Raw genomic sequence first — 15,340 nt, forward strand, 5'->3', positions numbered from 1 at the left:
GCCACGGCTGGTGGCGCATTGCACAGCCAAGCTTCATCCACTTGGGGCTCATCGGTGAGGACTAGAAAAGATGCTCAGGTGGCCCAGAAGGGGGAGTTGGCAGTAGGTTAAAAGTCGAAGGCCGATTTTCTCTTGCACTGTCTAACTGGATTAGTGGAATTGCCTGAAACCCTTGACCCCTTAAAACCAGCTTCCTCAAGCTCAACCAACCACACTGGCTTAATCTACCCCACATGCATACAGAGAGTCACCAATTTTATTCCATCACTGATCACTGTACTCAAAACAAGAAGTATTACTACCTGGGTTAATTTTACCACCATTCAGTGTTTGATGGTCTAAAATGTTTTCAGTATTATGGATGACGCTGTGTTTGGCAGTCTGCTTAAAACATTTCAAATGATAAAGAAACCTAAACAAGTTTTTGTATATTGTATCAATTTCAGTGAATTCCAGAATTTGTCTCTCTCTAATCCTCCAGAAATTCCACACTATATATTATGAAACAAAATAAATAAAACATATATATATATATATATATATATATATATATGAATTATTATTTTATTTTATGAATATTGCTTTCCAATTCCAATGTAACTGTTGAAATCCAATTTTACAGACATTGAAAAACAGGGACACAACTGTGCAGCCAAATTAATTTAAATAGATAATGTTTTGTGTGGTAAACCGAGCTAAGATTGTGATTGATAGTCCCTTTTAGCGCTGTTTCGCTTACGTTGCAGCGTTCCTTCGGTCAGTACGGGAAGTCGGAAGTAGGGTACTTGCAGACGCTCCCTAACAATTTGCTGAGAGTCATCAATTATGCAGGCTAGCCGTACGCACTGGGAAGGAAGATAGCGGCAACAATATGGCGACATCCGCAGTTTCTCAAGGGTCTTTTAAACATTCGTAGGCACGCAATATCTACACGGATCGCTCTTAATGCGGAAAAAGTAAGTCGACTTTCTCTTGTCTACAGCGCAAGTGTTTTATTTTAGTCAGGTGTTTGTAGCCCATTCGGAGCGTGTCTCATACCTGGACTCATCTGCCGCAGAGCGGTCTCTCTCGCTCAGCATCTTTTCTGCTCGCAGATGTGGATTGTCTTGCTGCAGAAAACGCAGGCAAATATCAATTACACGCCTGACACCACTTACAGTTATAGTACGGGTCAGATGGTGTATGCGAAGAAACTAAATGTCAGTCAAAGGTAAATGAGGGTGTTGGCCTGGCCATGAAAACATAACATTGGAGTCTGTATCGAAATGTCGAATATACGCATAGGATGGGACTGGCAAGGGAGACCGCCGCAAACTTTATTGCATGGGTTTATTTCGCTTGCGAACACCCAAACCCCCGCATGACTTTATTTTAGGCATTCTTATGTCATTTGTGGCAGTGTTTTGCAATATAACATGTCAAAATCACTAATGTGGCAGTTTTTAGTCCCCCTGCGCCTGCATTCCCCCTCCCTTCGAGTCACCCTCGCCATACTTATTTGGGCTAGTCTCCTTAGAATCTGCACGTTTCCTTTTTTGTCGTTAAAACGGCAACTACCGTTCTCATTTTCTCCTCACTATACGACTTGAAGCGTAGCGGATGATGTGCCTCGCTGTGTGCGGTGTTGCGGCTTTAAATCTGAGCGAGGACCGTCAGACTGTACGGGTGTGGTGCTCAAGAGTTCCAAATGTTCTTGAAGTGCTCAAATAAAAAGAAAATAAAACCTCCGGGAATAGAAACTCGAGACATGATAAGACATTACAGGCACGGCTGTCTGATACGTCAGTGCGGTTGAGATTTAGTTATCGCTTACATTTAACAGATTGATTCGCTGGCTCGTGCCTTCACACGAGTTTCACTGCGGTATTTCAGTCGAGAGAGTGGGGCCCACGCGTGAACATACAGATGTCATAATTACTGCAAACAAACTTGGACGTACCGATCTGGTAACCCCACAATATTTAGAAGGCTACAATTAGATGCACGGAGCTTGTAATTAATCGAGATGGGCAAAATATGCGAACGGGTAAGAATATAGGGGATCGATGAAACGCAAACCAGAAGTGTGACTTGTATAATCGCAACAGAATTGTAAATCGTGTGACCTGTCCCAAGATGTAAAGTTGTTTTATGACCCAACATATATCGGAAAGGCCAAATATATATGAGAAAGGTAATCGAACAAACTCACATTTGGAGTTCGCCTGCTCTCGTTGTGTGTGATTTGGTTTAAAAGACCAATGGTATGGCCTATATTCTCCACACGGGACAGGCTGTGGGAAGGTTCGTCCTCGTGACAGTTGTGCTCCCCCTCCTCTTAATGTACAGTGCCAGAGGACGATCATTCACTTTCTGTATCCTTTAGTTATAGTCAAGAGTCACGTACCAAAAAAACGTTTTGGTCAGGATGTTTGATGGCTCAAGAGAGCATCTGTGGATTTTTCAACACCTAGAGGACACGCGTGAGCTCGCGCAAAGCAGTGCTGAAAAGAACAGCGCCACTAAGGAGTCAAGTATTCGACGGTAGTGTGTCGCCAGTGGACTTTCTGTCGGTTATTAGATGCTTTCTAAAACGGCGTGTTATTCGTACGGAGACCGGGAATTTGTAGGAATATCTTCACGACGGGACCGGAATGTGCCTTTTACGGGGGAAGGGACTAGGCAATGACTTTGCTTTTAAGGCATGTAAGTACCTGCATGTAAACCTGTCGATTTGTCATCGACCATTTTCAAAGAATGTTATATATGTTGGTATATATGTTGATTTACTTTGTCGATGCTTAACCATTGATTGGGACAAAAACACGATTTAATATAACAGTTGGTGGGTAAACACCATAGCCTGTGCGGAGAAAATGCGAGAATTTGAAGGCCATTGTGTATAGGATATTTCAGGGCTGGTCTCTCTGACACAGCGTGTCGTTTATGTATCACCTTGAGCTTTAGCGTCTCTACAGTGGGGTGCCGTAAAATGACTCCTGCCAAATTATGACTTCCCCATTCCCCACTGACATTAGGTGTTAGGATTAGGTGGGGGGGGGGGAGGGGTTAGGATTAGCTAATCCCCCAGCAATTTCAATGAGGGGAGTCGTAATCTGGCGGGGAGTCAAAATTCGGCACAAAACAAGGAGATTTGGAGGTTGGACAGAGCCCCCGAGTAACCTGAACGCACGTCATTCTGTTTACTTTGTATTTCACTCGTCTACACAGTTAGTCTTTGGCATGGAAATTTCATTTTCGCTTCAGCTGACGTTTTTTGCTGTCGACCAGTAAACCATGTGTTTTAATGGTGATGAAGTCGCCCGGCATAAAGAGCAATGTCACGTGATCGTGGCACTTGAATATTGATTTGGCCTGTGCTGACTTAACTGAATCAGTTTTTTGCATATAAATAATTAACTGACTGTGTCATTAAAGCTATATAGAACAGGGGATCAGCATTAGACATCATATCAAAGTATCTTATTTTAACAAAGAATTTTGAATTAGTGAAACATTGTTTGCTAGAAATCTATTCTTAACACTTAGTTCAGATGTCATTATTTTGGTGTTTTACACTTTTCAGAAAATTGTGTGCTTGTTTGAAATGTCTAGTCATTTTACTTGTTTATTTTTTCTTTACCCACTGAAGTGTAAACACAGGACAGGCTTGCAAGATAATATGCATATAAAAGGGGCATTCTGGAAAAGGAATAGCCCACATATGGGAAGCCTGAGGGACTGTCAGGCTGGGAACACTAGAGTGTGACCAAGTGGTGCTGATGTCATTCACAGTTTTTATGTGCCACAACATTAATCATGTTGAATTGTAGTGTACTTCATGGACAGAGCTCCAGCTTATGTAACAAATTTGCCGAAAGCTCAGTGATAACATAATCTAAACAAAGAGTGACAGTGTAAGTAATTCTGGTTGATTGAAGTCAATGGTTTGAATGTTTGTTGTAATTTTATGACAGCCCTATATGGGCCTAAAGTTTAAATTCTAGACTCTGGGCTTGTTTATGTCCAATGCATAATTGACACACTGTATTTATTAATATCAGTATTCTCCTATAAGAAGATTTAATGAGATTACACAAACTTTGCAGGTTGAACGTATAGAATCACACTTCACGCAACAGGCGCAACGCGACATGACAACCTGCTTGTTCTTAATGGATTTGTTGCCGCATCCAGTGTGGACAAAATGTAAAACTATAATGTTCTATTCTAATGCGTTCTAATGCGTTTCTAATTTAGTTTGTCATGTCGCGTAGTACTGTTCGCGTCCGGTGTAGACATGGTGTCATAGAAGTTTTCTGAAACAGGATTTCTCTCTGTTCCTTGATGAAGACTAACTGCCAGATAATTCTTTCAATACTGACTTAACCTCATGTTGTTTAAAACACTGATGGTTTCTTTCTTTTTCAAGAATTTCTTTAATAAAAAGTTTTGTTTTGGGGGGGTACAATGGAAGCTTTAAAGGCCCAAAAAACATTAAATATCCCCACACCTGCCAGTTATATCTGGCATCCTGAAGGCATACAAATGGGTTTGGTGAAAAATAACCTAAAATCAATTATTTGTTGAAAGTCTTGACCTGCTCCTCCCTGCGCATTCTCTCTCCTTCTGATATGCAACATTTATGCAGTGTTGGGACGTTACAATTTTTAATAAAACAGCAAAGTCTACCACACTAAAGTAGAAGAGTAAAATATTAGACTCATAAAATAATAGATTATATTATAGGCTGTTTTCCACCAAACACATTGTTATGCCTTTGAGAGGCTTGAAATATACAGCAAAATTCAATTTTTTAAGTTTTTCTGAATTTACTATGTACGATGTGTTTAGGTAAAATTATTATATTTGTTCCATTCTGTGAAATGTATCTTCCAAATTCAAATCAAATTATTGTTTCTATTTGCATTTATTTGCAGAATAGGAAAACTGGAGAAACAAGTAAAAATAACATGCTCTGTAGTTCTCTCTCGAATACGCAAAAACAAAAAACAATACAACAGGAAATATTTTACATGTATTAAGGAAAAGATCAAAATTAATTTTTTATGTGATAACCTCGATTCTTATCATGTGTTTTCATGTGTCTTGTCATGTTACCAGTCTTTCACATTGCTTTTGAATGACTGTATATTTTTCCCTTAGGTTTGATTTTGTTGAAATTCATTATTAATTCATTATTTGTTCAAATTCAATATTTGCACGTTGAATGATGTTTCCAAGCCATCTCTTAACATAAAACAAAACAGCCACACCTTTTTCGTCTGAGAAAAGTTAATCTGTAATGTGTGGCTGCTTGAAGAAGAAGTTTCTGTAACCAGTGATCAACAAACAAAGGTTTTAATAGGAATAAAACAATTAAATAAATATTTTCATCTTTCTTTGCTGGGAATGGCCAAATTGAATATTGTTGCTGACATCATGGACTGGAATATAGACGGTTTCATCATCTATAATGCAGACTTCCATTCTGTATTTGGTTATAATATAACAATTTACTTTAGATCAGGGGTGCGATGATTTTTATTTCGATTATCAGATAAAAGTCTAAACTATTTTTAATTTGATAATTTTGCTTATAATAACTAAATAAAATCCCAAATAAGGGTATTTATTGTATTCTTTGAAAAGTGAGTTTTACTCATAATCTATAATGTTGACTTTAAATATTCCCGTTTTAAACAATAAAACTTCTTTAAATATCCCAAATATAAGTAACAATCGGGAGAGAGGCCGTGAGAGTTGTTCTGGTGAGGAAATGTTCCCAGTGAATAATTTACCTATTTTGATCTTCAATGTTAGAAAGGAAATGATTTCCTTTCCTTCAACAAAAAGTATTATTAAAATAATTCATTATTATAAAAATGACTAAGATTATATACTCGCTTATGACACAAATAAACAAAAGGCTTTTGTTTTTTCCAACTTTCTTTAAAGGAGGGGTTTAATAAGCCGGTTCTGCCAATCTTATGTTAATATTGAGTACCTGTAGAGTAGTGTTGCGTTCTTCATATCTCTGAAAAGTGTTTAGTTTTCTCACATTTACAGAAGAACTGTGCGATTATTTCCGAAGAAAGCCATAAGGTTAACTATGGCTTAAAGTTTGATCGAGCCTTGCATAGGCTATATGATCCAGAATCGGACCCCGAGCCTGTACTAGAACAAGAACTACAGCAGCAACGACTACGATGGATGTCTCTATGCTAAATAGTTATTAGTCTTGTTATTCCTCCTTAGCTTTGCCGCCATTTTAAAATTGTATAAATCACAATCATAATGTTTAAATGCATCATTACATAATCCCACAGAGACTGTTCAACCACAGTATGTCTTATTCATACTTACAAACATTTATGGAATTCACGCTCATATTGGGCATGCATCGCTTGTGAAAGCTCACGTTAAAGATTACAACACAATTGAATACCAGTATACATCGGTAAGAGTTTAAAAAGCCATTATTTCATATACATTATAATATCATAGAAAGTAACGCTTTGTACTTTCCATTTTAAAACTTTGAAATGGCTAACTGCTATCGTGACACCTGTCTAAGTGATCCTGTTGTTTACATCACATGCACTGAGATGCCGATTGCTTACAAAACATAGATATTTCACAAAGTTTTACTTACCGGCTGTGGTTCAGAGTCCAAAACGTTCACTTTCATTCAGTTTCAAGCGATTTGAAAGTCCAGAGTAAAACTGGTACTTGTTTGAGAAACAATCTAGTTTTTAACAAGTTGACCATGTTAAGCTTGAGTGCCCATCACGTTTAACAGTATAAAGAAGGCACAATGGATGTAATTGCATGTTAGGCCTCCTTTAAAATGAATGCTTAGTTTGTGGTTCATTAATACTTAATGAAAAGACAACAATAGTAGCATAAACATACTTTTACTGAAACTTTATAATAAGACTTTTATTGAAAAACGAAATCAGACGGAAAACATACATTATAACACAAATAAATAAAAATTGGATTTAGTTCATAGTTTCCTTCTGATTCATATAGCTTAGTGGCTAGAGCATGATGATAGCAATGCCCAAGGTTGTGGGTTCGACATACTTAGAAACAAATGTATAATATAATGCAATGTAAGTCGCTTTGGACAAAAGCATCTGCCAATTGTGTATATGTAAATGTAGTATATGAAAACACAACATCATTAAAGTAAAACAAAGACACACAAAGTTATTTTTTAATTAACAAACGTTCTTTTGCGCTCTTGTCTCTGTCATCCTGTTAATTTCACTTTCCTCACGTAATCTCCCGGTGCTCTGTGCTGCGTGCGTCAGCTCGTGCTGTTTGCAGAAGACGCATCTGCTCGCGTTATATGAAGAACACTGGCCTGTTCAAACTGCACAGCTCGCGTCAGGGGAAGACGCGTCTGACGTTTAATGAAGAGCCTGACAACTTATATGCGTGATATTGGGAGACTTAACAGCTTTAATAACCATCGTAGAATTTCCCGAATGTAATTATAAATCTCATTCACAAACATAGATTTATTTTATAATCGACAGAGATACTGTATGTGGAGGTGAACTGATATTAACGTTAATATATCATGTTTTATTATATGAACTTCCTCTATAGGCAACATTAAATAACTTAAAGATTTACAAAATGTATCCACTTGAACATTGGTAAAATAATATTTTGGCACAATGGTGCCCCACCTAGTGCGACGCCCCATGCACCGCAAATACTTGCATACCCCATTTTTGCACCCCTGCTTTAGATTTAATTTATAGTAATATTGTATTGTATATTAACTGTATTAAATTAAATTGAAACTACTCACCAGTTATTGATTCTTTGCAGAAATGTACCAGAAGTTATGTTTGGGCCACATAATGTTTGTTTATGTTGGTGCCTCTGAAACCCTCATAAACCGTTAGATAATACAGGTCATCTTTGAGAGGTTGATAGGGCAGTAATACATTTATGACCTTACTCACTAATGTACACTCTTGCACTTTTTATGCACACACACATACAGGTTAAGCCTTCAGTGCTGCAGCGCATTTGGTGTTATTCTGCTTGGTCATCTACTTCTTAATGGACGTAATGAATGTGTGTGCCTGTGTGTGTAAGAGTAAGAAAACAGCAAGAGAGAGAACTGCAAAGAGGATGACGAATAACAGACTCACTGAAATCAATCGATAACTGGCTAACACATAAATATCTTAAAATTCAGAATAGTTTTATGTTAGTCTTTTTGTGTATGTAAGTCTTTTTTCAAGATCTCTGCAGAATTTATTTATCTTTTTTTTTTCTCATTGTTCCCTATGTTCATTTGTCCGGGTGCCTGCCTCTCCCCTCCTCTTCTTAGAGCTGGCTGTCCTGAATGGCTTCTAAATAAAGAGGGCTCTGCTGCAGGATGACAATATGGCCGCGCATCTGCTCGCACCTCCAGGCCCCGACAGCTTCAAGAGGTTTACCCCTGAGTCGTTGGCCAACATCGAGAAGCGAATTGACGAGGAGAAAAAGAAGAAGCCTGTTAAGCCCAGATCTGACAGCAGTCACCGTGATGACGATGATGACAACAAACCCAAGCCTAACACTGACCTGGAAGCGGGGAAGAGCGTCCCCTTTATTTATGGGGATGTCCCTTCGAAAATGTTGGCCGTGCCCCTGGAGGACTTGGACCCCTTCTATTTGAACAAGAAAGTGAGTCCTGCATTGTCCCTAGTTATGTAGGTGGAATATGCTTGCCTCTCTATGGTGAATTTAGAGGAAGTGATCCAAAATCCATTACTCTTTTGCTTCTGGTAGTACTGGAGAACAGGGGTGGAAAGGTTTGCGGTAGTGCAGTTAAAATGGCCGGAGGGAATTCTAGCTAGGTTGGATAGTAACATACTAAGCTAGAGTTACACATTTCGAAATGGATCAATAAAAATGTATATTGTTTTATATTTATGTATTAAGTGCATTTTAAACGTTTGGCTTTTTATAACCTAGTTCTTCACATCCATAATGTCTTAAAATTTGGAAGTTGACAGTTCAATATACACTATAGGGACAAAAATATTGGGAAGCCCCCTTCTAATAGTTATGATTATCTATTCTAGTTAATCCAATCAAAACAAATATAAATGCAACTTTATATCATTTTGTTTGCATCTGTAGCCTGTTTCTGTTTGGCTCAAAGCCTGAAAGTCATACCAAAGGTCGTCAGCTGGGCTCAGGTCTGGGTTTTACGCACCAATCAAGTTCTTCCACACTAGACTGTAGCAATAATTTATTTAATAGAAAAAGGCCCTGTCCAGTCTGTTTCTATAAAATTAGAAGCACACAATTCATTATCTGCTGTAGCATCAAGATTTGAGCTCACAGAAATTACCAAATTTAAGTAAAACCTGTTCACTAGAAGGGGCTGTTCCAATAATGTTGGTGTGTGTATTTGTATATGTTTTGTAATATTGGGAGTGTTAACAGAACACAGAAGTCACTCTTGATGTTTGACAGCCATAGATGTGTAAGTTTTGACAGGCAATATGTTTGGCTTGTGTTCCAAAGGTTTGTATACAAATGTCACTATTAACAATATTGTCCTGCATTGATTTCAGTTTATATTAAGAAATGCATGTTTAAATCATTCTTTTTATTTATACAGGTTTGATTGATTTTGGGTCAGTGACATAGGTTTATTTTGACATGCCGATTTTAAAATACAAATAAATTATAATATGTAATGCAGTTATTCAAACATTTAGAATGTGGTGTACACATAAATGCAGAATACAATAAGTGTTTTTCATCTATGAATTGGCGATAGCCTTAACAAATGTGATGTGGTGCGACTTAAAATGTATTTCCTTGACATGCATTTCTTTGAGTTTTGGTAAGTAATCATCTCATATTTTTATTCAATAATTTTGTCTACTTAAATGAAAAAAATGAACTAATTTAGTTTTCCTGACAATTGCATACAACTGATATAATTGTTTTAAAAATACCATTCACTTAAGCATACTGTATCAGACATTCATAGTTCAGCCACAAAAATTTGCTATATTTATTTTTAATTTAAATCAATTATTAATATTATTGGTCGCACCACATGATAAATGGCTGTTATATTGTTATATGTCATTTACCCTCAAAAGTATGTGCTCAACTGTACGTCTTTAAAGTGGTGTGGTTGGTTAAAGGGATAGTTCACCCAAAAATAAAAATAATTGACTCGCCTCCGAGTTGTTCCAAATCTGTATTAATGAAGAACACGGAGAAAAGTATTTGGATGAATGCTTAGTTCTTGGACCCCCTTGACTACCATATAGGAGAAATTACTTTATTTATTTTTTCTTCTGTTGAACACAAAATAAGTTATTTTGACAATATTGACAAACAATTATGCGGCACGTTTGACTACTATTGTATTTTTCCTACTATGGTAGTCAATTGGGTCCAAGAACTGTTTGCTTACAAGCATTCGCCCAAATATCTTCCTCTGTGTTCAACCAAACAAAGACATTTTTACAGGTTTGGGACAATTAGAGAGTGAGTAATTCATGACAGAATTCTCATTTTAAATGTGCAGCATGACAAGCCCTATGGGAATAGGAGTAATGTGAAAAACACATTCCAAAAAAGGTCCACATCCACTTTCCATTTGCTTCTGAAATGGCCTTCAACCTCAGTGTATGTTGTTTGCGTGAGAGTAAAGTAGCAGCATCAGCATAGCTCTGTTGGTACACTCAGTAGTGGTTTGTGTTACATAATTGAGCATAAGTGTAGCATGTGTTTTATGCGGCCAAGAGAGGAAATTATAGGAAACTTTCTCCTCTTCTGTTACTCACTTCCCCTTGTCCTATCTCCTGTTCAGAGAATTATGGACCGTTAACGCAACTTTTACATATATGTGAGAAGGGCAGTGCCTACGGCAGCTTACAGTAGTGCTTATGTGTCGTGGAATAAGGGTTAACGTGAATAAAAAGAGAGTAATGGGAGGAGGAAGAGGAGAAGTGCAGAGTTGCAGTTCTCCTTGTCCCTTAAGTAGTGGGGTGAAAGAGCAATTCAGAATGTCATAGGTATATAAACCAGCAGAACGCTCAGGAGTCACATAGCTTTGTAAATGTATGCTTGTGAAATATGGGATGTGACCCGGCTGCTGAGTTAACTGAGACTGTGCATTGAAGTTTTTTGTTTGGCCCAGCTGTGTGTGACCTCTAGAGGCAGCGGTGAAGACAGTCGTCTATATGGGGAGATCATATATTTAATCGCTTGCTTTAATTTTCTGTATTCCTTCCTTTATGTACTTTATTATTTTCTTTATTGTCCTTCATACTGTAAGTACTGTATATGGTTTGGCTGTATATTGATGTTAACAGTCATATTAAGCTTGTCTGTTGACAGACAGATATCTATATAGATAGACAACTGTGTAGATGTCTATGATAGATAGATAGATACTGTAGATAGATGTGAATAAACGTGGAGAAGTGTCAGATAGCGTTCAGAAGGAGTGTTCATTTGAGGCCTTACGGTAAGTGCATTGAATGACGTAGAGTAGATCGGATGTACTTGGAGTTAAGTGCAACAGTGATGCTATATCCAGTTTTACCACTACTGAACCCCCCTCCGCCCCAGCTCTCCTCCCCCTCCGCATTCCCTCAGCTCTTGTCCACGTCTTCATGTCTCTCTGGCTCTCTTCTCTGTAGATGATGAAATTTTCAGTAGCTTTGCAGCATATCACTTATATGCTTTCTGTCGGAAAGACCAACAGGCTGCATTGTGAATGATCTTTGTATGTGAAACATGTTTTTGTTCATGCAACCTCCTGTGCATCCATTACCTTCTGTTAAAGTAAGATCCTTCATGTAGTCTTGATGCTTTAGAGATGAACGTATTGGTCACTGACATTTAAAAAAAGGCATGAATGCACAAGAACGAGGGGTCAAGGTTATTTTTGCAACTGATGATTTGATCATGGGTTATGCAGATGGCCTACTTTGGGTTATGATGAGCATGTTTCTAGTTTTTTTGTGGGTGGGGGCGTACTACTCTCTTTAGCTATTTACTCTCATGACAGTGATGATGTAACATCATCCAGTAAATGTGATGCTCATTATCATGAAGATATGAGAAAAGACCTGAACGATCTACTGGATATTTAGGACAGGATATTGTGAGCTTTAGAGAAAGATCCGCAGCTACTTCCTAAGCTAACAGTGCAGTGTGGGAGCTCCCGCCAGTGGAGGAAGCCCACAGTCTGTCGCAGTGTGTGTGTGTATGTGTGTGTGTGAGAGAGAGAGACTCGGGGGAAACCAGTGCTCGGTATTCAGTAGCACATGGAGCCTTCTGGGCTGTTCACAGCTTTTGCTAGTGTGACAGTTTTTGGGAATCTGTGCCCTAAAATGACAGCTGTCTTTAGTTTAGAGGACACTGACTGACATACGCTGCTTTTAATGTATTATTTTGTTTAACATGTTACAGTATTTGAAACCGATTACAGCCGATGAAGACAGATGGACGGACAGACAAAAAAATACAGTTCAAATGGGTTCTGAAATGAGGCTGCTTATGCTGTCCTCCTTCAGACAGCTGTCTATTTTTAATCTAATTAGATTTCAGGAAGATGCTCATCTGCGTATCTCTCTGGTGTTTCCTTGAGTGGGCGAGTGTGCTGCATAAAGCACACACACACACACACACACACACACACACACACACACGCGCAGACTCAGTGTGTTATGTGTGAGTGCTTATTCAGTGATGTGAACTGGAATGTAACAGTGTAGATGTGAATAAAGTCATTTTTTCATACATTACATGGAATCAAAGGAGCTTTGCAGGTCTTTTGACCCACCTTTATCCCCTCATACACACACCACCACCCCTCCTTCACTATCCGGAGTCAGCACTTCTGCCTCTGATGGATCGCAGTGTTAGCGGTTAGCATTAGCGTTAGTATTACAGTCCGAGTTCCTGTAAGAGCTCTCTCTTTGCCAGAGCTCAATGCGGTTGTCTTGGTTTTGTTCGCATAAAGCTGTGTTCGAATCATCGGGCCTGATTTAGAAAATGGCTTTTGACCCTTATGTAACACACGTTGTTGACTTTGTACTCTTTATTTTAATGTAGTCACAGTCATTGACCATAAAGTGTGCTATGTCAGATTCTACACGATTATGTTCAATACAGCTATAATGTTTTCATTTCATTTCTCAATTTATTATATATATAATATATATATTTATTATTTATTTGCTTTCTTCCATTTTATTTCATGCCGATTGTCATAGCTAATCTCTCTCTGTGTCTCTCTCTCTCTCTCTCTCCCTCTGTTTTGTCTTCTTGTCTCCTCAGACCTTTATAGTGCTTAACAAGGGGAAAACGATCTTCCGTTTCAGTGCCACGCCCTCATTATATATCATTAGCCCTTTTAACCTATTTAGGCAAATAGCAATTAAAATTTTGATACATTCATATCCTTTTCAATGCTTTGAACATTGCCACTGCTGTGATGATGATTGTTGAAACTTATTTTCAGAAATGTGCTTTGTATGTTTACCCACTACATTTGACTTCCAGTTATAAGCATTAGTAAACCAGCTGCCTATATTTCTATTTCTATATTTGACTTATTATGTGCAAATTTAGTATTTTTGTTTTTGTGTGCTTGTTATTCAGCTATTGTTTTGACATCTGGACTGAGATATCATCCTCCTGGATGAACCTGTGTAGGATTTCCTTAACTTCTTCTTACACTTTTCAGCATGATCATCATGTGTACAATTTTGACAAATTGTGTGTTCATGACATTCAGCAATCCTCCAGAATGGTCCAAACAAGTCGAGTAAGTATTCTTTCTTCTTATGTTTTATTTTTATTAGGTGTGATTAAAAAGGGCAGCAATTCAGAAAGTTAAAAATGATGTTCATTTTATCACAATCTGTCAGATACACCTTCACGGGGATCTACACATTCGAGTCACTCACAAAGATTGTGGCTCGAGGTTTCTGTATAGATGGCTTCACCTTCCTCAGAGACCCCTGGAACTGGCTGGATTTCATGGTCATTTCTATGGCGTAAGTATAATTCCATTAATTTGAAACGTTAAAGGAACTGTAAGTTAATACTTATTCAAGATAATATCGTACGAATGTTTTTACATGAACCGATTTTTACATAAAGTGCTTATACCACTGTGTAGTATAGACCTTCAGGGGAGTTGTAGACCAGACTTTTGGAGATAAATGTTCCCCCTGCTTGATGTGCAGTTTAGTTTTTGGTGTATTTACAATCAACGCAACAGAATGTATTGTTTAAGACACATGACACACTGTGCAGGTCTGTAAAGTGTCTAAAATGTAATGCTATTGCAGCATTATGACCTCAACATGAACTTTGAACCCCAAGGTCATGCTTTCATAGAGGGGTGCGTGAGTCAGAGACTTGTTCTGCACAATGTCTTAGAGGTCATGGATGGAAGTTCGCTGTTCAAAGATGTCTGCTCTTATCCCTGTTTATCATACTGCTCTTCCTTCTTTAGCTTTAATTCATCTGCATTTCATCATTTTTTTGAAGGACATACATTACCAACCACCCAGCGCAATGTTACAACTTAAGCAGTGTTAGGAAAACCTGTATACTCTGGTACAAACTCCACCTTTAAATATTTTAATGGCAACCTTGCCCTAAAACATAAAAAAAATTGTTGTTCAAGAAATTGCATACATTAGAATTAGACAACAAATCTAAACCAATTTTTATCTTGTAGTTGATAATGTGTTTAATGGCAAAAATATTGTTCATACATGATGAATATTACTTTTAACATTCAAGAAATGTTCAGGTTTCAATACAAGTGTGGAATTTCTATGGGGCATGTCACTACACACTGTCCAAAAGCATAACCACAAGAATTCATACTGTACATATTTACACAAGAGTAGGTGATCTTGTCTGTGTGTAGATATTGCTCTTTTAATGTGAAAGTAAACGTCTTGTACTTTTACATCATAAATGCCAGAATAGCAAAAAGGGACTTTACAAAGTCAAGAATTATGAATGTTGCAGAATCCTGTACACTTAGGGTGGGTTGCTCCAATAAGGATTAGGTCTAAATGTAGATAAAATCTAGGTTTATTTAATAATTCTTTTGCACCAAACTGTAAACCTTGGTTAAAAATAATCATGTTTATATTTAAGCTATCATTTGATACAGGTTTGAATTTGACAGTAAATCTGGTTTAACTTGAATTCTTTTGCTCCATTATTTTACACTCATTTATCTCTTATTTAGGGATTAATTATAAACTTGCTACTGAGGAGGTTTAAAAACCCCCACATATCTATAATACAATGTGCGCAAAGATGATCAGAATCAGAC

The 15,340-nt window shown here is 37.7% G+C and overlaps 1 protein-coding gene across 1 annotated transcript in view; it reads left to right on the forward strand.

Moving 5' to 3' along the window:
• The first annotated feature begins 838 nt into the window (after positions 1-838).
• scn8ab (sodium channel, voltage gated, type VIII, alpha subunit b) overlaps positions 839-15,340 on the forward strand; it is a 53,234-nt gene continuing 38,732 nt past the window's right edge. Inside the window, exons 1-5 of the mRNA XM_079460438.1 lie at positions 839-956; positions 8,339-8,676; positions 13,315-13,445; positions 13,724-13,804; positions 13,908-14,036. Coding sequence (XP_079316564.1) covers positions 8,395-8,676; positions 13,315-13,445; positions 13,724-13,804; positions 13,908-14,036 — 623 coding nt within the window. The 5' untranslated portion in view covers positions 839-956; positions 8,339-8,394. The remainder of the gene's footprint in view (positions 957-8,338; positions 8,677-13,314; positions 13,446-13,723; positions 13,805-13,907; positions 14,037-15,340) is intronic.

The sequence above is a fragment of the Barbatula barbatula genome, assembly GCF_947034865.1.
Source record: "Barbatula barbatula genome assembly, chromosome: 7".
Classification (NCBI taxonomy): Eukaryota; Metazoa; Chordata; class Actinopteri; order Cypriniformes; family Nemacheilidae; genus Barbatula; species Barbatula barbatula.